The sequence below is a fragment of the Epinephelus fuscoguttatus genome, linkage group LG17, assembly GCF_011397635.1.
Source record: "Epinephelus fuscoguttatus linkage group LG17, E.fuscoguttatus.final_Chr_v1".
In the NCBI taxonomy this organism is placed as follows: domain Eukaryota; kingdom Metazoa; phylum Chordata; class Actinopteri; order Perciformes; family Serranidae; genus Epinephelus; species Epinephelus fuscoguttatus.
This window is the reverse complement of record NC_064768.1, coordinates 16,806,734-16,828,386: the sequence shown is the minus strand read 5'-3', so window position 1 is coordinate 16,828,386 and position 21,653 is coordinate 16,806,734. Positions and strand designations below refer to the sequence as shown.

At 40.7% G+C, this 21,653-nt stretch overlaps 1 protein-coding gene across 4 annotated transcripts in view; it reads right to left on the bottom strand.

Moving 5' to 3' along the window:
- crybg2 (crystallin beta-gamma domain containing 2) overlaps positions 1–21,653 on the bottom strand; it is a 70,814-nt gene that overhangs the window by 6,177 nt on the left and 42,984 nt on the right. For all 4 annotated transcript variants that reach the window (XM_049602224.1, XM_049602225.1, XM_049602226.1 and 1 more), the window contains 12 exons: positions 20,369–21,136; positions 13,508–13,555; positions 10,378–10,496; positions 4,619–4,829; positions 3,619–3,758; positions 3,339–3,465; positions 3,192–3,227; positions 2,900–3,039; positions 2,612–2,738; positions 1,441–1,598; positions 1,218–1,344; positions 1,095–1,127 (listed from right to left, as the gene is read on the bottom strand). In XM_049602224.1, the coding sequence (XP_049458181.1) occupies positions 1,095–1,127; positions 1,218–1,344; positions 1,441–1,598; positions 2,612–2,738; positions 2,900–3,039; positions 3,192–3,227; positions 3,339–3,465; positions 3,619–3,758; positions 4,619–4,829; positions 10,378–10,496; positions 13,508–13,555; positions 20,369–21,136 (2,034 nt within the window). The remainder of the gene's footprint in view (positions 1–1,094; positions 1,128–1,217; positions 1,345–1,440; positions 1,599–2,611; positions 2,739–2,899; positions 3,040–3,191; positions 3,228–3,338; positions 3,466–3,618; positions 3,759–4,618; positions 4,830–10,377; positions 10,497–13,507; positions 13,556–20,368; positions 21,137–21,653) is intronic.

Genomic DNA, 21,653 nt, shown 5'->3' with positions numbered 1-21,653 from the left:
AGCCCCTGTTTTTGTTATTTTCGGCGCCATCTTGGCTCAGGGAGTCAGGAAGGAAAATTTTAGCTGCGACTTGATTTGTTCCGTATGCTGCACAGCGTTGTATCACACCTTTGTAGACTTGAAGATTTTGTTAACTTGGTAATTTTTCCTTGATATTTGTGCTTCTACCATAAGTAAGTCAGTAGGCTATGTAGTTTAATTGTTTCTTTCTTGGTCTTTTTAAATTGCGTTTATTGTTGTTATTTACTACTTTGTTGTGCCGTAACCTACAGAAAAAGTTATGAATGACATGGGTCAAAGATTAGCTCTGTTTTAGTCATTAAAAATACTCTCGTCCTCATAATTACATTACATGTATGTTTATGTAGTGTCTGCTGCTCTGCGTAACTCGTCGTGGCTCCACAACAAACACACTGCCGTGCATCTGCTGAAATAACAACAACTGTCTTAAGTGGCCAGGTGGCTCAGGTGGCTGCCCGGCGGAGATCTGCACCCTACTGAGAGCACTTTTGTAGTTTACCTCATTTTCAGCTGTCATAGGTTAAGTTTTGGTGACTAGTCTATTGATTACAGGTTCTTTTGATCATGCAGTATACTGCACTATTTCTTTATTTCACTTACAACATTTAAATACTCAAGTCCATGTGGAGGACAAATGACAGGATAAATGTCAAGTGCATCAGTTTCCTGAATTGTTTTGTGCCAACAAAAAAGGGATTTTCCCTACATGGAGCAAAGTACAGCTCCAGCACATTATCCAGCCAGTGCCAGAACATTTTAGTTTTGCACAACTGCGTGCTGTGACAGACACAAGGCAGAGCAAAGAAATAATTAATAGAAATAATTGGGGATATATCATAGCTTTGAAATTACAAAACCCCATGTCCAGTCCTGTTGGAATTAATGTGCATCTGTTTTAAAAATGCTACCCACTGTATTTTTCTCTTTTCCAAAAGTCAAGTTATGTTTTCTATGAACTTAATATCAAATAGTCCAGTCTAAGAGTGACATAAAACTGCAGATAAAAATCAATATTAGCCAACAGACTGAGATGCATAAAACAACACAACACTGAGAAAGTCAAGCCAAATTACCTCAGTCCTGGACCTTGCGTTGTCACCCGGAGCCTGAAAGTCAACACAACAAAAATGTCAGCAACATCAGAACATGAATGCACTGATTAAATCAGTATTTAAAGACATCACAGAGGTCCTCACCAACAGGATGGGCTGCACTGAGCAGATGCGAGTGTCCTGAGAGCCCCAGTCAGCACAGTTATTATAGAAACCTTTCTCTAAGATGTACTGGTTACCAGAGAAGTCCACATGGGAGTAGGCTATCCATCTGTAAGGAAGTGGAACAACGACCTGGTTATTACTGTAATACATTCCCACTACACTGAGTGATAAAGTAAATGGACTGCAGAATCTATCGACTTACGCCCCGCTGAGTACGTGGATGGAGCGCGTGGAGGTTTTGTACCCAAACAGCTCAACATCAGGAATGGCCTCCGTCACCTCGAAGGTGTTCTCCTCCGACATGCCCTCCTGGTCTTCTTCTGGCTGTTCAAACATCACCATCATGGGGTCCGTCAGGTCCTGCAGGAGAGCATGAAAATTAGTTGACTTGCCTAAATTACACTTAAGCCCCATGTATATCGAAGGCAGTCTGGGGACATGTACATCTGTCGAAATATATTATTCTGTGTCAGATAACAGTCATTTTTTGACAGTGTGAGATGAGAAATGTGTCTTGTTTGAATGTTAGAATGCAAGAATGGTGAAAACTAGGAAAACGCTCTTGCTAATTCAAACCATCCATATGGTATATGTTTAAAGGGAAAGTTCACCGCAAAATCCAAAATACAGATTTTTCCCTTTTACCTGCAGTGCTATTTATCAGTCTAGATTGTTTTGGTGTGAGCTGCCGAATGTTGGAGATATCGCCCGTAGAGATGTCTGTCTATGCTTGAAAATAATGGAACTAGATGGCACTCGGCTTGTGGTGCTCAAAACGCCAAAAAATACACTTGGAAAACTGAACAGCAATGTCTCTTTCCAGAAATCTAGAGTCAGTTACTCAAGATAATCCACAGACTTTGTTGTGAGCAGTTTCATGTAGGAACTATTTTCTTTCTACTAAACTACACCCGCCAATTGTATCATCACGCAGAAAAATGTGTGCATCTTCTGCTAGCTCACCTAGCACCACTAAGCTAGCTAACGTTACAGCTCAACAAAGGAGGACGCCATTAATGTCACAAGCACAAGCCTCTCATCCATGAGTAGATGCACTCATCCTTCTGCGCAGTGATACTGTTATATTAAGTGGCCTACATGTCCTTGAATTGCTAGAGTCAAGAGGTTGTTTTATCAACTGGAGGTCTGACTGACCATAACCAATGCTCATGAGCAGATTCAAATAAAAACTTAACCTCACAAACAACAATGTCGTTGATTTAATCGAGGTTGCCTCCACTCACTCAGTCCAAAAACAAAATCTAGTTTGCAAACAGGGTGAGCTACACCTTCCCATTTTATTTGGATTAAAACCTTTTGAATAATTATTATTAACAAATAATAAGTGCAGTGAAATATTCCTTGCAACTTACTGCTCGAATCACCCTTGTGGAGCGCAGCTCAGCGTCATTGCCTCCCCACACTCTCCAGTCCTGGTACTCTCCTTCCTCCAGCAGGTACTGGTGGCCTCGGAAGCCTTCCTTCTCATAGCCCACCCAGCTGCAGCGACAGAGAGATTATTTTGAGCTATGTGACACTGGCTTTCAGCCTCATGTATTACCCCTCACCTGAACTGTGCAGCGGTACTACTTAATCATTAATGATCACTAAGATGTCTTTTCAAGGTTCAGTGAATACAAACATTACAAAGCAGCACTCACATTCCTCCCAGTACTTTAAGGGAGCCGACACTGTACATAAAGGCTGTTTGCTGCCGGTCTACTCTGGTTATGAAGTCTCTCGTGTTTGTGGTTATGGTCCTTGATTTTCCACTGAAGTATGGCTTGTCGTAGATCACCATCTGGAGACAAAGAGTGTCATTTACAATCAGGGCACACGGTTAATGCTTCAGTGTTGGTAATCATATTGTAGCTGTATCCATGTCACTGCTGTCAGATTAGCAATTCCACAATTTGATGAAGCAATTTATTAGCAGCAGTTGTGCCGTCTTACCTTTGGCTCACTCGTATTTTCCACTCTTGGTTCACCCTATGATGAAACAATAAATACATTCGCTTACTGTAAACAATCAGGGGATATACTTTCATATGGAATCAGTAAAGAACAAAGCTTGTAAATACTTCTAAGCGTGCCACTTACCACTTTGAGTGGATGTAGTGATCCCACATAGGGCTGTTCCACTCCCCATGCTGCAGGGTTGGAGTAACCCCCCACCTCCAGGACACGTGGTACACCCTGAAAGAAGGGATGTGCATACACGAGCCATCTGCACAGTAGGAAAGATGGAAAACAATCACAGCGAAACATTAATTCAATTTTAATTTAATTTCAGTACCAATGACATTTTTTTTAATGTAAATTAATGATTATGTTTTTTCAATACTATCATTTTCCCCATAACTCATAATGCAGAACTCACAGTCCAGCGTTTATGATGATAGAGTTAGCCTTGACAGGGAAGCCAAAAATCCTGGCATCTTCAGACGTATCTCTGAAGATGACCTTCTTCCCCTCTGCGTTCTCTTCTGGGAAAAGACTGATTTCTGGGACGCTGTAGTCCTGAGGAAGAACAGAGAGCATCCATTAAAGTCATGTAATGGAGAAAATAACAGGCTGTAATGCTGCAGTCCTGAGGGGACTGAGAAAACAGATTTAGCGGGGTTGTCTCAGCCAGAACTATGATGAGTAAAAGACACAAATCATAACCAAAATGTGGACAAAACTCAAAACAGATGTTTAGAACCTTATATTTAACTCCATACTGACTGGTAAGTCTTTTAATAAGCAGGAAAGGGCTAGAGTTTTGAGGTTTTGATACCTAATAATTAAGAGCTGAGAAAATAGGATGATGACATAAATAACATATCGGCCTTTTTTTTTTTTTTTTTTTTTTTTTTTACATAAACACACATTGTAAACCATTTTTGATGAGGATGTCTTTGTTTATTACAGAATCATGACCAAGATATGTACTGACTACCTCAAACATATCAATAGCTTTTATCATTTGCAGTTTGTGTTGCTTATATTTTTGCTTTGTTTTTGTTGCAGCATTGAAAAAAAAATATAATATATAGTGGCTGAGCACCTACAATAGTGGATGGCAGAGCTGTAAAAATACAGCTGAAAAGCTATCTAAAGAGTCAGTGAAGTCAGTGCAACAGGTGCTCACTCCTACTTCTGACACTAGATGGTGCTACTGAATTACATAGCGCACAGTCACTGAAACGCTACAGTACAAAATATCTTTGGAAATATTCAGCCCTTTAGAATCAGATAACAATGCTAGGAGATAAGCCTAGAATAAAACTGATTCCTTCTGTACTTAATCTTAACTGATCATCATATCAGATTTGAATAGAGAGTGCGTCACAATTATTTTTGACAACAGTCAAAACAACAGTGTGAACTTGTCTTACCCTGACAGCTCTTCGCAAAGACCCGATGATGAATCTCCGGGCTGGCTTGGTCTCTGCCTGCGCATCAGTTGCTTCTCCGTTCTGCTTTTCACCCTCCTGTCCGTTCTGCAGCTGCTCCTCTGGAGGGCTGAAGGGGTAGGTGAGCTCTATGTCTCCTTCATCCAGAGCGATCTTCTCCCCTTTGAAGTTAGGCTTCTCATACATCACCCATCTATGGGGGAAAAGGGCATCACAATGGCACAAGGTTACAACCTCTCCTGTATGATCTGTGTTGCAGTTCTTCTGGCGTGTGTTTGTATATAATTTACAGACCCTGCTGATGTATTGATAGTTTTTCGTTCTGTGTAACATTGCTGCATCTTTATTCTGAAATCTAGTGTTCACACAAAGTATCTTATTATTCCTCTCATTGATTCACTGATGTTGCTGTTTGATCTGTTGCACAGTTCCTGCTGTGATACTAAATCGAGGCTTTTAGAGGAAAAGAGGAGAGGATTATACTGAATATAATTATTTAAACAGAAACTATACAACTTTTGACAGAAGAAACAATTCTTTCTCCTTCTGGCAGACGAAAAGTTGACTTGAGCTTATGGTGTAACTGACATCACTTTCTGACTCTTCCCCATTATTACACAAGGTTTTAGCATTTAGCATGAACAGTGATCCCTGATCAGCAAATATCCAGTTTCACTTTAAAGAGGTTTTAAGAGGAAATCTTCTTTGGTGTAACTTCTGACGACTCAAAGACATTTGAAACATGAGAAGGAACACCAAATAGGCACTACTTTTATGTGACGGGTGTACTATTTTAAAATCTTATAAACTATTTTGTATGTAAAAGGGTAATCTGAATAGTGACCAAAGCTGTCAAACAAATGTAGTGGAGTAAAAACTACAACTTTCAAATCTGAAATATGATGCTGTAGAAGTAGAAAGTATATAATGGAGACACTCAAGTGTAATACAAGTACCTTTTTAATTGTACTGAAAGGGACAGTACACCCTGAAATCAAAAGTACGTATTTTTCCTCCTACCCTTAGTGCTATTTATCAATCTTGCTTGTTTTGGTGTGAGTTTAAGAATGTCGCTGATAACGGCCGTAGAGAACTACACCCACCAATCATACTGTATCACCGCACAGAAAAATGTGTGCATCTCCTGCTAGCTCACCTAGTACTAGGGCTGCAGCTAACGATTATTTTCATTGTCGACTAATCTGTCAATTATTTCTTCGATTAGGTGACGTCGGCGTCGGTGGCTTAGTGGTAGAGCAGGCGCCCCATGTCCAAGCCTGTTGCTGCAGCGGCCTGGGTTCGAGTCCAGCCTGTGGCTCTTTGCTGCATGTCATCCCCTCGTTTCTCTCCACCTTTCACACTTAACTGTCCTGTTCACTGAAGGCAAAAAATGCCCCCAAAAATTTCTTAAAAAAAAAAAGAAATTGTTGATACATGTAGGTCTGTCTCTCCCAAACCTCAAAATTATGTCATCTGATGTCTTGTTTCGTACTCACGCCAAAGGGTTTTAGTTCACCGTCATGGGAGAGTGTGTAAAACTGCCAATATTTGAATGTAAGAAGCTGCAGTAAGAGTATTTTGGGGTAGTTTGGTGTGTCCAGACCAAAACGCAAATGGGTCTGGACACGAAGTGTACATTTCCTCTATTCCCGAGGGGCGGTATCAACGGCTGTCACTCAAAATGCCCCTTCATGCAATTGGAAAGACGGAAAACCAATCAGAGTAAATGAAACGTGTGATGTAGGCTAGCACAACGTCACTGTAAACAGACCAGCAAGCTGCAGCGGAGATGAGCTGTGATGATGTCTGGGAAAGAGTGTTTGTGTTGTGTTTGGGGTACTTTTAGAGTACTTTTCTATGAAAATGACTCAAACCAATTAGTCGACTACTAAAATAGTCACTGATTATTTTAACAGTGGATTAGTCAATGATTACTCAACTAATCTTTGCAGCCCTACCTAGTACCACTGTGTAAGCTAACGAAGCAGCTCAGCTGAGGAGGACGCCATTAATGTTTAGATCTCACACTGTCACAAGCATAAGCCTCTCATCCATGAGTAGATGCACGCTTCCTTCTGCACAGTGATATGAAACTGCTCACAACAAGGTCTGTAGATTATCTTGAGTAACCAGGTCATGATTTCTTGAAAGAGACATTGCTGTTGAGTTTTTCAAATGTATTTGTTTGGTGCTGTGAGCACCACAAGCCGAGTGCCATCTACCGTAAAACTCTGAATATAAGTCGCACTGGCATATAAGTCGCAGTCTATTTTTTAAGGTCTCAAACAGGGAAAACAAGGTTTTATATTACTATTATATTATATTACTATTTTATATTAATAAAAACGTTATACAAGTTATTCCTACACTGTTTCCCTTTATTTTTAATTTGAAACACATTCAAAACACAATAACCTCTTAAGCAGCTTTGGTTACTTTTCAGATTGCAATTTTTTTCGCAACCTCTTCAGGAAATAAATTTACGGTATAACAACATCTGAGCCATAAAAATGAGTTTAAATTAACGTTAAACTTTTCTTTTTTAAGAAGACAGCATTACAGTACCTTATTACAGTGTGCGCTGTAACTATACATGCTTACTCAAATCCCAAAAACAAATGAGTTTAAATTACTATGTAGCGTAGGGTGACCATATTTTGATTTCCAAAAAAGAGGACATTTGGCTGGCCACGCCATAGCCTACTTAAATGATACTCGCAGTTTACTCAAAGATGCCTTATCATTTTAATATATTTAAAATTTATATATATGGATAGAAAATTCAGTTATATTACAAAATAATATCTCTCAAAGACAGAAATTCAGATAGGCCCCAATAGGGGACACATACACACACTAGAGTGTGGCGATCCGAGCCCGACGGTACCCGACAGGCCGGCCGGGTTTGGTCAGAAATGTAGCTATAAATTGTATTCGGGCTCGGGTCGGATTCGGTCAGCTTTCAGTGAAAATGTAGTGCAAAAATAAATAAAATCTTATTGTCTGTCCTGTTTATTGCTTGGGCACTGTTATTTACGTGACAACACCTGAACATAACACACACAAACACACATTGGCTGTTTGTTTCTCCCTCTCTCCACACTGGAAGTCTCGGACCTCCAGCCACCCGCCTCCACCTTGATTAAACGCTGAAAATAAAATAAAAGAGGGAGACAGGTTTTTCCTGTTTATCTTATTTTGTTTTATTTCTCCCTCTCCACTGGCTGGAAGCGTCGGACCTCCTGCCTCCCGCTCCCGTCTCAAACACAGAGGTCTCCCTCTCCGCAGCTGAGCACCCACGGCACACGCCCTGCCTGTTAAATAGCCTGTAACCACTGTGTGACACAAACTCAGTGCTTTGGTCATTAAATAATGTCGGGCTCGGGTCAGGTTCGGACAGAAATATGCGGCCCGTGCCGCACTCTAACACACACACACACAAACACATGGAAAACCGGACATTATCATCAGTTTATAAAAGACCCCCGGATGGGATGTGAAAAATGGACATGTCCAGGCAAAAGAGGACGTTTGGTCAGCCCAGCGCCATCTTGTGGGTCAAATTACCTATGTCAGCATTTACCTTGGTCTATAGATCGTACCGGTCTATAACCCGCACCCAACTTTTCAGATGAAAAAAATGGGAAAAAAAGTGCGACTAATACACCAAATTTTACGGTAGTTCAATTTTTTCGAGCGTAGACAGACATCTCTACAGCTAATGTCTTCAACAATCTAGATTCATACAGCACTACAAGTAAGAGGGAGGATATTTATTTTTGATTTGGGTATGAATTGTGCCAAGGTATTCTTGTAGAAGGAAATCAGATGAAGTTTAAGTCTAGGGCAAATGAGAAACAAATACCTTACGTAAGACTCTTTAATTACAGCATTAGCTGTGGTTTGGGCAGTGGTGCAGTGTGTGATGCATGAGCTGACGGTATAATTATCTCGTTGCAGGAAGCCAAACAAGTGTTAGTCTGTTAGTAGTACAGGTCAGAGCAGTACGATTAGTTTTACTGCCGGTTCACACTGTTGGCTGTGTTTGAATAAACATTCCACATCTGAGGCAAATGTGTGTTTAAGCTTGTGTGTGGGTGTGTTAACTATTGAAGGCATCTGCATTTCTAAAGAGCATCAATAGCTGTTTTGTTTTGATGCCACATGAGTGCAGCATCCGGAGAGAGGGGGTTTATTATGAAAAAACAGTGTTTAATTACCCAAGTCACATTTCATGAAAAACAAGGTGAGGAGGTTTCATCTTATCTTTCTATGTAAATCTAAGGAAGACTCAGATTTTATGGAGTGTCAAATTCGTGATGTTGGTGGCATGAGGAAGACGCAGATTTACTGATTGATTGATTGTTTACTGCTCTACTTGCCAAAAAATGCACTCAAGTAATGCTGCGGAGGCAAAGCAATCTATTAAAAGTGACAAACAAAGAAACATTTTGAAAAATGAGCCTGGTTCGGTGTACTGTGTTCCTAAATAGAGTTCTATTTGTTTTTGGTGTCACTTTTGGTTGCAGTGCACGACCAATTTCACAGTACTTGCTAATTCTAACTGTCTGCATACCATACTACAACATATAGGCTTGATGTCTGACTGTGCTGCTGATGTGTGCTGCAACTGGCAAGTCCTGCATCATTTCCTGTCAGTACAAATGGTAAAGTATGCAGAGTTTTGTATATTAACTGCAAAAACAAGGACATATGACATGCAAACAGTGGTAGAGGTCGACCAGTAATGGATTTTTAAAGGCTGATATGATAATAATTTGAAACAGAAAAAAGCTGAATAGCCCATAAATAAATTAGCTGATATCTCTCTGCCCCTCTGCAAAAAAATCTTTTGGACACTGTAGAAATTAACTGAACATCGAAGTTGAAGTATTGCATAGCTGAATAAATATATATATCTGTAACTGAACACCAAACTAACCATAAAAAATCTAGGTGGAGGTGATTTATATTTTTTGAGCTATTATTTTTCCTCAAAGTCAGCATGAGATCCTCAGGTCCACAGTAATAGTACCTTGACTTTGTGTATGGAGCCTCAATGCAAAATGTTTAACAGAGATGAGCAATATTTCTGTTACTGGTATTGGAAATGTGTCAATTACATTTGAGTATTTTGTGATTGGTAAAAAAAAAAAAAATCTAATCTAATTTGAAACAAGATGTGGTACAGTTTTGTATTTTTTAAATACTCAAAATACTGTCTTAATGATTTGTAAAACATTAAAAACAAGACTCAGTAAAAGCCTAGTATATGGATGGACTGTGTTTAAAACACTAGAGGGCTTTTATTTTGAAGCAGGAGCTTTTGACATGAAACAGGAAGTGGCAGCATTCACTCAGTCTCGGACTCACAAGCTTTCAATCTAGCGCTAATAGCACTACATCACTGACCCAACTGTCGAAATTGAGCCAAAAATCCACATGAATACATGTTAAAATAAAGTACAATACACTGACGCTCCTTTTTGCTCCATTCAACACAACCCTCCCCTCTCCAGCTCTGGCTGTTGGATGCTGTGCAGCCATCGGCCACCATCACAGGCAAATCCATCGATATAGATAGTTTATAAAACATTCTATTGGCAACCGAGAAATTGTTCGACCTCTATCTGGTATTGGCATAGGCTGGAGAGACCGCACACCTGGTTGTTTTAAAGGGAAAATATGGAGTAGTAAACACGTGTAAACTTTGCATAAGTGTGTGCAGTTGAGCCGCTCACCCTCCTCTGACGACTCTGATGGAGATGGTCTCCTGAAGCTCCCAGGATGTAGCATCGATGACATCACTGCGAATCTCGATCCTCTGGCCACACATCCCTGGCCGGTCAAAGATATACATCTAGAGAAAACATTGAGAGATGTGAAAATAGATTCAGATGCAGCCACCTAGAATTTCCCCTACCAACCGAAGGCCTTTCGGCTGCCAGCCGCCTGCCAATCACTTCCCTGACAGTTACCAATCAACTTCCAGCTACTGGTTTTCTGCATGTCTAGATTCCACTGTTAACATACACAGTCTCATTCCAGCTAAGTGGATGAATGAGAAAATTTAGGTGGCTGCATCTGTAATAATGGTGATTCATTATGTTGCTCATTAAAGCAGAACAGATGCCAATACATGTGTGAAGTATGGCTGCGTGGCTGCTCATTCTGCAACTCTGCAGCCTTCAACATGTAAGTTTTCAGTTCTTTAAGCAAAAATACAGTCAGATCCAAATCTCTGCAAAGGGAAATATTATCATTTGCTTGGGCGGTGAGAATAATACAATAGTAGGCTGGATAAAATTACAGTAATGACAAAAAATTACTGCAGGCGAGAGCTCAACCTGTGCTGCCGAAGCCTTTACATGGTCATGGGAAATTAAAGAAAGGAGTAAGTTTCCACCTGTGACATTATCTCCAGTTTCATATCCAAGCATGAATCTTAAATTTCACGCAAATCCCCTGAAGACATCTGATACAGGAATTGTTCAACGTAGAACGTAACAGTATTGTAGTGGTAGAGCTGCACAGTATTATTTGTCCCGAATATTTATTATTAGCAATTGCAAAATGCAAAAGCAGACTGAAATTTTGCGCAAGTTAAAAAAAAAAAAACGCAGGTCAAAGATAGATCAATACTTCAATGAGTCCACAAATAAAAAAGATAGTTCTCTTCCTTTAGGAAGTTCTTTGTTTCTTGAAGCTGAATTTGACGACAATAGCTCCTTAAATATCCTGTTCTCGTCAGCACTGACATGTTCGGTCCATTCAGGTCTGAGGCCCTGGAGCATGGAAGAGTCCCAGAAGCTGATGCTAAATGTCAGCTCCACCTCTACCATTCAGGATAGTTCATGGACAATCTGCAGCTGCATGCAGGAGCAGGCCTGACATTTAAAAGTTAATAACGTAAGCAGCCTGAAGTTGGCTTAAGTGGCAAGTATGCAGTTTATTGGCATTAACCACAGTTTGAAATACCACAAACGATGCCTGGGACGATTTTGGTTATCTGAAAAAGAATAAAGGGATCAACCAAACAGTCTGCTACCTGTACTGAAAAAGGTTATGAAATAGACAGCTGTGAGAGGACACGTGTTCACCGGAAGAAAAACATAGAGTGAAATTCTTGACCAAAATCTTTTTCCCCTCAGGAAAAACACTTCTGTTTCTGTGAATGAATGTGTAACAGCATAATGCCAAACCACAAAAACTACTCACACTGAGATTAAGAAGAAGCTTTGGTAACAAACAGCTGTCTCTTCAGATAGCCTGCATTAATCTACAATTACTTTTTTTATATGCTGGCATAGTTCAAGCAGCAGTGGCTGAAAATTGCCTCTGATTATCAAGTAGAAAAAACAACAACATCTATTTAAGCTTTTTCTCTTTGAAATGTTGCAATACATTTTATGTAATTAGGTTTTAAAATTAAATCAGTGATGAGAAATTGATTGATTCATTCATTTTCCGTAACCACTTATCCTGTTAGGAGTTGCGGGGGGGCTGGAGCCTATCCCAGCTGACACTGGGTGAGAGGCAGGGTACACCCTGGACAGGTCACCAGACTATCACAGGGCTGACAAATAGAGACAGACAACCATTCACACTCACATTCACACCTATAATTGACAACACAAAGAACTGCAAACCACTACTAACAAATGCATTGTAACTTGAAGGTCAAAGAGTCTATAGCCACGCTAGCAGTGCACTTTGGAACAGTTGTGCTTTGAGCTAAATGCTAATGCGACCATGGCAGTGCTATCAGGCTGATGTTTATAGTATGTTTACCATATTCACTGTTTTAGTTTAAAGGGATAGTACACCCAAAAATGAAAATTCAGCCATTATCTACTCACCCATATGCCGAGGGAGGCTCAGGTGAGGTTTCAGAGTCCTCACAACACTTGTGGAGATCCAAGGGGAGAGCAACACAACTCCACCTAATGGCTGATGGCGACCCAGATTAAAACGTCCAAGAACATATAATTGAAACCACAGAATATCTCCATACTGCTCGTCCGTAGTGATCCAAGTGTCCTGAAGCCCTGACATAAAAAGTTGCAGCCTGCAGCTCTAACTGCCTCGCTATGCACCGTGTTCATGTGTGCGCTTGCACACGAGACCAGTGTATGCACGTGAACACACATGAAAGTGGTGCCCATGTGTCACGGTCTCGCGCAAGTGCGCACACATGCATGCAGTGCACAGAGAGGCAGTTAGAGCTACAGGCTACAGTGAGGCTAAAAACAGAGTTCAAATGACATTTTTTCAAACAACTTTTAATGTTGGGGCTTCAGGACACTTGGATCACTACGGACAAGCAGTAAGGAGATATTCTGTGTTTTTGGTAGTTTGAATCTGGGGCGCCGTCAGCCTCCATTAGGTGGAGTTGTGTTGCTACCCACTCTCCCCTTGGATCTCCACAGGGGATGTGAGGACTCTAAAACTTCACCTGAGCCTCCCCCGGGATACGGGTGAGTAGATAATGCCTGAATTTTCATTTTTGGGTGCACTATCCCTTTAAGGTGTTAGCACGCTAACATGTGCAAATTAGAACTAAACACAAAGTTTAGATGGCAGCCTTCATATTCAGACACTTCACATTCTCTATTGTCTCCTCTCTATGCTCCAGGCGCTTGGATGAATGCATTCTGTCTGTGCCATTTGTGAGCACGAGGACAAGAAGTGATTGTTTATCTAGCCAGGGGTTAGAATGAATTCCACAGATACACAGGCATCACACAGTGATGAAATTACTTCCTGCACCCATCAGTAAAAGCAGCTGTCAGCTTTGAATGTGAACCTGCGTATCTCAGTGGCACATGGTTAACGTGTACTCAACAGTGTGTATATTGTGTGGAGACTCACCTTTCCAGGACGAGGGTTGAGTTTCCCATGTTCCTTTTCTTTCGTGAGCTATGGGCAAAGAAAAAAAAAAACATTTTAGCAATTTTTTTTATATAAATAATATTTAGCGGAGCATTTTTTTTTTTCCATTTGGATCACTTCCTGAATTTCATTCATTTTATGTAATGTCAAAATAAAAGCTAAGATAAAGTATAATGTTGTTTATAAATCAAAATCTGATAAATATTAGAGGAGCACTGTCACTGACATGATCTACATGTGTGCACAAACTGATCAGTGTTACCAGTGTTAAGGTTAGACCCCAACTGCGACATTAACTTTGGCTGGCATCATTTAAATTTACAATAGGTTTCTACCTTGGTCATTTACACATACCAGACAATCCAAACATTCTTTACGTCACCCTGTTCAACAAGTTCTGGGGGCGTTGGGGAGGAAAAGTGTGCAGAGAGTGCGTTCTCCATGACACAACAAGCACCCCTTTGACAGGTGGGAATACTGAACATTCCTGTCCTGTACCCGTTAAACCTGATGCTTTCTAGTGCTCCCCCCACTGGTAAGGACAGTATGAGCTCATCTGACATCTGCTCAGGTAACGCAATGTTTCCCCTGTGTGTGCACCTGTATACTATGCATTTCCGGGCCCTCGAATCAAAGCTGGTATGCGTCTGGAATTTCAGAATGTTTGTTTGTGAAACTTGGAATGCGGTGGCAGGTTAGCACCACAAATTTACATTTAGATTTACCGGAGAGATTGTGTGTTTGGTCTCAGGTATCAGTTGGCCTGTACTCTCTGGAAGGTCTGTAGGAAACAGGTTATCATCTGGCTCATGTTTCCGACCAGTGAGGGCCTCCTGCGGAAGCTCTTATTTCAAGAGTCCTCAATAGTGTCAGAGCTTATCCTAATTTACTCTGGAAAAGCTTTTAATTAGATACACTCTGAGAAATATAACCTCATAATCTCAAACAAATGTCCCTAACTGTTTCAGACACAACAACATTTGGATGTTTCTAAATATAGCGGTAGCGGTATAGGATAATTTTCCACCTTAGCTAACAGTAATATATTCTATCCCATACTAAAGTCTGTTTGAGTCTATGTTGTCATAGGACATGCTGCTACTGCATAATCAACAAAGACTCATCACTTGTCTAGCCTGTCAAAGTAACGTGTAGTGACTGTATGTTGTTTTTGAGCAGAAAAACTTGATCTAAACAGGTGAGTGACAAACGCTGAGACAATGGAGGGGCACTGACATAGTACAGTATCGTTACCTATCTGACTATGACACTTGAGTCGATCTCACAGGTTTCCCTTACAGGTTATCACAGTGCTGGTTCTTAGACGGTGTAATAAGACTGTATTGCTCAGATGATCTGAGCACTATTAGAGGACGCCAACTTGACTGAAAGTTTAAGATAGGCCTGAATAATATGGTGAAAACATGTTTTTTGTCCTGACAAATGCAATTTAAATTGTGATGATAAACTCCAGGCCTGCATTGGTGGTTCATAAAATGTGTTTTGCAAATTCATCTTGTCCCTACATGACTGGAATCAGATAGAAGAACACTGCTGGTCTTTGCATTTTGCATTAATTAAGATAAAAAATATTCAGATGCAATCATGACATTCAAACATGTCATTACATTTAATTAAACTTTCACTTGCCACGGCTTGTTGAGGCAGTTGCAGTGCTTCTGATATAGAAAAATAATATCAGCCTCTGCTTAATAAAATAGTATTTATATAAAAAAAAGCAGTATTGCCATTGCTTTGCTCGCTAACAGCACATCTGTGTATGTTTGTTTTTTTTCATGTACTTCCCTCTTAACATCACTCCTTGCCTTCCCTATCCAGCTCAAAACATGGTCAAACATGTGCATCAATTACGGGGAGTGACGTGTTTACTGCTGCCTTGATGCCGAACTGAAACATAAACTCCAACACACACTTTCCCCTTCCGTTCCCTTGCCTCCCAGCAGCCTGGGCACACAATCTGCTCTCTCATAAAATTGGTTACCGCAAATGGAATGTGCCATTTCAGCAAATCACATATTCCACAAAAAAGAAAAAGAACGACCGAAAGAAAATGGAAGAACATGTGCTGCACGGAACTGATCAACAAAGCATATGAGAACTCAGAGAAGGGAAAGGATCATCCTTTTGTCCTCATCACTCTCACCCTGTCACCTTCAAATTTCTCCCTGTCAGCTCCACTTGATCAAATATGAAGCAAACAAGCAGAAAAATGTGAGATTGAATACAAGAGACGAGGTGTGGCCCTGTCTCTGCAGGAACAGACAGATAGCTGAAATGGGTGGGGAACCCAGTGGAGGCTTGAGAAAAAAAAAAAAAAAAAACAGAGAAAGAAGCAGAAAGTGTTTTGCTGGATTAAATGATTGAGAGGCCTCACGCCCACCAGCTGATAAAGTGTCTCTGATGGTTTTAAATGCATGGAGGAGTTTATAGCATGTAATACTATTAATGCTTTAACAAAAAGAGATCAGCATCAGTCCTGCAGCAAGTTTTGAAATTCCTTTTGTGTCATGTACGTGTGTTCCAAATTCCCCATCTCCCTGGGGTAGCTCATCTTTACAAACAATACATTTTTTGAGCTTCTTCATTCTTTTAGTTGACAGAAGCAAAGCAGGATTAAGCTGTAAAGTACATCCCTGCTCACACCCATGTCATACTGGTAATTCATACTGGTAAAAGCCAGTTCATTGTCTAGGACAGTTTGCATAAGAGTAGTTTAAATATATACAGTATATATAAATAAATAGGTACATGTGTAATATTATATAATTCTGTAAAAACTGATGCATTTGATAACATGCCTCTGATACTAGTCAGTGGCATTTAGTTCAGGCATGTAGCGCACTATGTAAAAATTCATATGCAGGGCTCCAACGGGTCCTCAAAAGCCTTGAATGTTTGTGAATTTAAGGGAGAAAAAAAATCACAGCCTTGAATGTTTGTGAAAATAGACATAACGAGACATGCGTCACTGAGGGTGCTCAAATTTATATATATTTTGTGCAAGAAAATGAACTTCTCCTTAAGTATACACAGATTCAAGCCTTTCTCTCATTTAATTGCTGTCTCTAACTTTCTGTGAAGCCTGCTACTTTCCAAAAATTCTCACTGTTACAACATCAATTAACACTGTGTCTTTTTAAAGGCCCAGACACACCAAACCGACGTCAAAGAACTTGTGGCGAAGAAAGCCGACTGTTGTGTTGCCTCATGTCCCTGTGTTTTAGCAAAAAATGTGCACATGAACACATTGCAAAGACTACAGCTGACGACCAGCCAGAATGTGTGTGCTGTGCCTGTGTGAGACGAAATAACTGAGAAGATGGCAGTGGTCTGTAATCGTTGTTCAAAAAAGGAAACCGGAACACTGTCATGATGCTAACAACACAATCCAATGTTAAAAAAACTAAATATATTTACCCGGCACCAGTGAATGATAACACAATCCATCACAAAAGAGAAAAATAATCTTACCTCACGTAACAAGTTTGTTTTGATCTAACTCCCTCTTTACTTTAGTTGTTTGCATAATTGTTTGTTTACTTTCCTCACTTCTGCTTCTTTTCTCGTGCGCTGAGTTGAACTGTAAATCAGAGTGATTTCATCCACTCATGTGCTCCTCCATCTCAGACACTGATTCAACATACTGAATATGCTGCAAAAAAACCAACCAAGGTTGACTAAGACCAACAGTGCGGGACACAGCGCAAAGAATAAAGTGACAGACGCTCATAGTCGTCCACACATTGACTGGCTCCTGACCGTTGACTTGGTGTGTCTGGACCTTAAGGGAATTGGATCTGATAGGTCCTCCAAAAGTCCTTGAAATTTGATGTTTAAGAAGGTGTATGACCCTTGTACATTGGAATACAATTAGCATTGGGACCACTTGTAAAAAGTTAATGAAACTTTTTAGTTTAACTCCAAGTGACTTCTCATCAAGATATAACAAACTAGTGCCTAGGTGGGTTCATGTACTACAGCTGCCTTTGTAATAGTATTCATACACAACAATGCTGAGGTGTGAACTCGAGTCACATGACTTGGACTCGAGTCAGACTTGAGTCACGAATTTGACGACTTTCGACTCAACCTAACAAAATTTTAAAAAGACTTGCAAGTCAACCTGGAGTCTAGCACCAATGACTTGTGACTTCATCCAGACTTGAGCCTTTTGACTCGACTACACTTGAAACCTTCCTCCAAGGTCAAATATTTCAAAGTATTTTATTTAAAAAAATTGTACAACAAATCAGTTAATCTCATGTCATTTCCTGAATAACTAACATTAACGCTATTCATTCCCAGCAAGTTGACACTTAACTTGTCAGATCCACTTTGGTTGAGTCAATACAACAGCATCCACAGGTTGCATCATCAAGGGCAGCAGTCGGAAAAAAAAACCCCAAAGATAGTTGAATTCACGTACAGAAACTACACAGCAGTCGACTAATAAACAAACTGCAGACAGAGGTGCAAAAACTTAACCCTAACTTTAAAAAAATAAATAAATAACTGGCCGACAAATTTTATAAGCATTCAGGACTTGTACATTTAACACAATATTATTCTGTTGTTAAAATGGCATTACATTTGGTGACAACTCATTATGACTAGTTTAGGACTCCAAATGCAACATTTAGGACTTGGGGCTTAACTTGGGGATAGAGTATAAAGACTAACTCACCTCTGCAGGAATGCAACTTTACATATTTGCAACACAAGTGTGATGACATTACTTGTGTACCTTCTTTTCATACCTTCTTTACTCACATGGCTGTAAATATTCTCGATTGTTAGGACAGTTTGAACTTCTGCCCGTTTGAAAAACTTTGAAACATGTGTTTGGCTGCAGGATTATTTCCCCCTTCAGATCTTTAGAGGCCCAAACCCATTATGTGGAGTCAGTATCAGTCCCAGTGGCTCAGTCAGTAATATGAGCTGTGGTCAGGCTGCATGCTTTGACCTGGATAATGGAGCTGCTGCAGCCATACTACCAAATGCAGCAGGGGCACAGTATTGTTTGAACACGACCAAACATCCCTGTGCAAACATTTGTTTAAAGACTACTCAGGACAGCTGTAGACTAATGAGCAGTTACACCTCCAGAATCCAGCTGACACTCCTTTTGTATTTGCGCAGACAGAAGTAACACCACTGCCAAAAAAAAAATGAACAAATGATATACTGCAGAGAACAACATCATCAAAAAGTACAATGTAAAGACCTGGTTTTACTGCTTGTCGCAACATCCCAACCTCCCTTCAGGGGTCAGCTCTGCGGTTTCTGTGTTTCCTAACTGCTGGCATACCTGCACTGACAGTGTATAATGGTTAATTATAATGGTTAATGGTTGAGCGTGAAATCAACATTCGTGGTTTCTGCAATGTGTGAAACGGGAATAACAGCTAAAGTGGCCATGTGAGCCACAATTAATTAATGAAAAGGAGCCAGAGAGAGTGCATGCAGCGCCCTGTGCGCACGTGCGGGTAAACGTTCTCTAGATTGACAATAAAAATGATTTTAAGACGTGTCCTCATCAGTTAAACCCTTCGCATGAATGCTTGCATGTGAGAACAAGTGTGTACATGCGTGAAAACAAGAGTGGATACACACCCTTTTCAGTGATGCTTAGAAGAAGAGCATGAACCTGACAGCTGGAGTCTGGATCCGACAAACTACATTTTTGTCTACTGCATGACTACTAAGGAAACATTCCCACACCACTGATGCACTTTATTTAAAGCAATAAGCTCTGTACATGTTACAGTATGTGAAGGTATACGGACACCAATAAAAGCCACACAAAGAAGGACTTTTCCTGTGTGCACAACAAACCACACATGGAGTCATCTCTCTCACCTATTGTAACCTGAACCTGCTGTTTGTCCTTTTTACAGCAGCGATGAGAACAGACCTGAGAGAAAGGCCAAGAGCTGCCGACGTAAAGTAAACACAGATATTGTACAAAGGCAGATATGTGTAGAGGATCTTCTTTCTAACGTTAGATGTAGCTACCATTTTAAGCCTCACACAGCCTTCAACAGAAGTGTGCATGGTCAGGCTGTTCTCATTCAATGTTTGTGCTTATGCCTGCGACAAGTAGCGCGCTATAATTGGTATATAACCGACATAATCATGACTTCATGGTGTCCATCATATGACAGGAGCAAAGGAACAAAGGAGGAAGTCAGGTCATATGGTATAAAGAGTCTGTGTACAGAGGTGGTTGGTGTGATGGACAGGTCAAACAAAACAGGACTTTGACCCAGGAGATTGCAGTTTGTGTCCCATGTGAAACTAAAAGTCAAAGTTTATTTATATTAAGTTATGTATGTATGTAATGTCACACTGTCGCCCAGCCATGGCACTTTTCCCAAACCTAACCAAACCGGAAGTGGCACTAATTTGTAGCATATCATACGAACCTTAGCATAACTACTCCTTTGGCACATGGGACTTGTCTTTTGTTAGACAAAGTGTGAAATAAGAGGAAAACTGCTTCTACCACTTTGCATCCCTCCATTTGCCTTTGCCTTGGAGCACAGAAAATAATGCATCATTCATACGCTGCGTGCACATCTCTTCTCTGTAAAGAGGGCTGCTCTTATACCAGCTTTTCACCAAAAGGAGGAAATGTGATATTACTAATAAATCCAAAGATCCCCATCTCCTCAGCAACATCAAGCTTGCGCAACTCGTGTCACATTATCTGATTAAGACATATGTCTTCTGAATTGTTTTACATTTAAATGCGATGTAAGCAATAATAACAATAATACTAATTAGTGAAATTAAATCAAAAATATTCGTAATACTCACATAGGCATCAGGGAAGGCCCTATATTTTACTGCTAAAGTTCTCTCAGTCTCGACTTCTTGGCTCTGGAACGGAGACACTCCATGCAAACTGTTGAACAATGGAGTCTGCTGGACCCCTGCAGTGCCCTCATTACTGAAGCTTCTCTGCAGGATGGGAGGGCTGAGTACCCCAGCACCTACGCCCATCCCCATCCCCAGTCCCTGTGTCTGGCCAAACACAGATAAGGGGGAGTCTGTGGTGGTGAACGGCCTCTGGAGGTCTATGGATCCAGTGGGGCTGAGGAGGCGTGTGGGACTGTTGCTGGGGGGCGGCGAGCCCATGCCCAGCAGTGGAGGCCGGCTTATACGAGTGGAGTCTTCAGACCCAGTCAAGGAGCTCGCAGAGGGTGAGGAGTTCAACAGGAAGGAAAAGCGATCAAAGCGGGACCCTGCTGGTTCAGTGCTCTGGTCACCGAGCTCTTTTGGTCCCACACTCATGCGATCCTTTAAAGGCCCAGTTTCAGGCAGCGAGCTGGTGCGGAAGAGAGAGCGATGGGCCTTGCCGTTTTCTAAAGGCTGATCTATGGAAGCTGACCTGTGGCTTCCGAAGATGACACTGCTGTCCAGGCGAGAGCCAGTTGTAGAGGATGGAAGTAGTCCATTTCCATTCAGCGCTGGGGATTTTAATTCCTCAGGAGAAGAGTCAGAGGATTTTCTCATTACTATACTGTTGGTAGCAGATGCTCTCTGGGGCAAGTTCAGGCCTCTTGTTCCAGGCTGCGGCAGGTCCTGCAGGTGAGCACAGGCAGTAAGTACAGTGATAAGTTAGAGGGTCGATTCACCAGTGTTACAAAGACAAACAAACAAAAACACGTGTTCTTATGAACCTTAAAAACATATCTAGGCATGCTGATTGTTTTGGTTTTATTTGCCAAGGCTTTTTTGCCTCCACTACACTATTATGGAGGGGAATTTTGATATATGGGGCTGACAGCTTTGAAAAAACTGGATTAAAAAGCGTAGTCACTAAAGGCCAAAATCTAGCAGAGTTTCCATTCCAGAATAGTGCATTCAAATAATAAAAAAAAAAGTGACCAACTTCTTACTAAGTTTGATGTAGCGCAAATTTGAACTCAATCACCAGCAAATATGAAAAAAAAGAAGAGTGAATCAATGTTTGTTTCAACCCTTTATGTTTTTCATTTTTATTTTATTTGTACTTTTTCTACTTTCGGCATTTCCAGCTCTTTTTTTATGCAAATTGAAAATGCAAATAAAGCACACTCTGTCCCGTGTTACTTAGGAT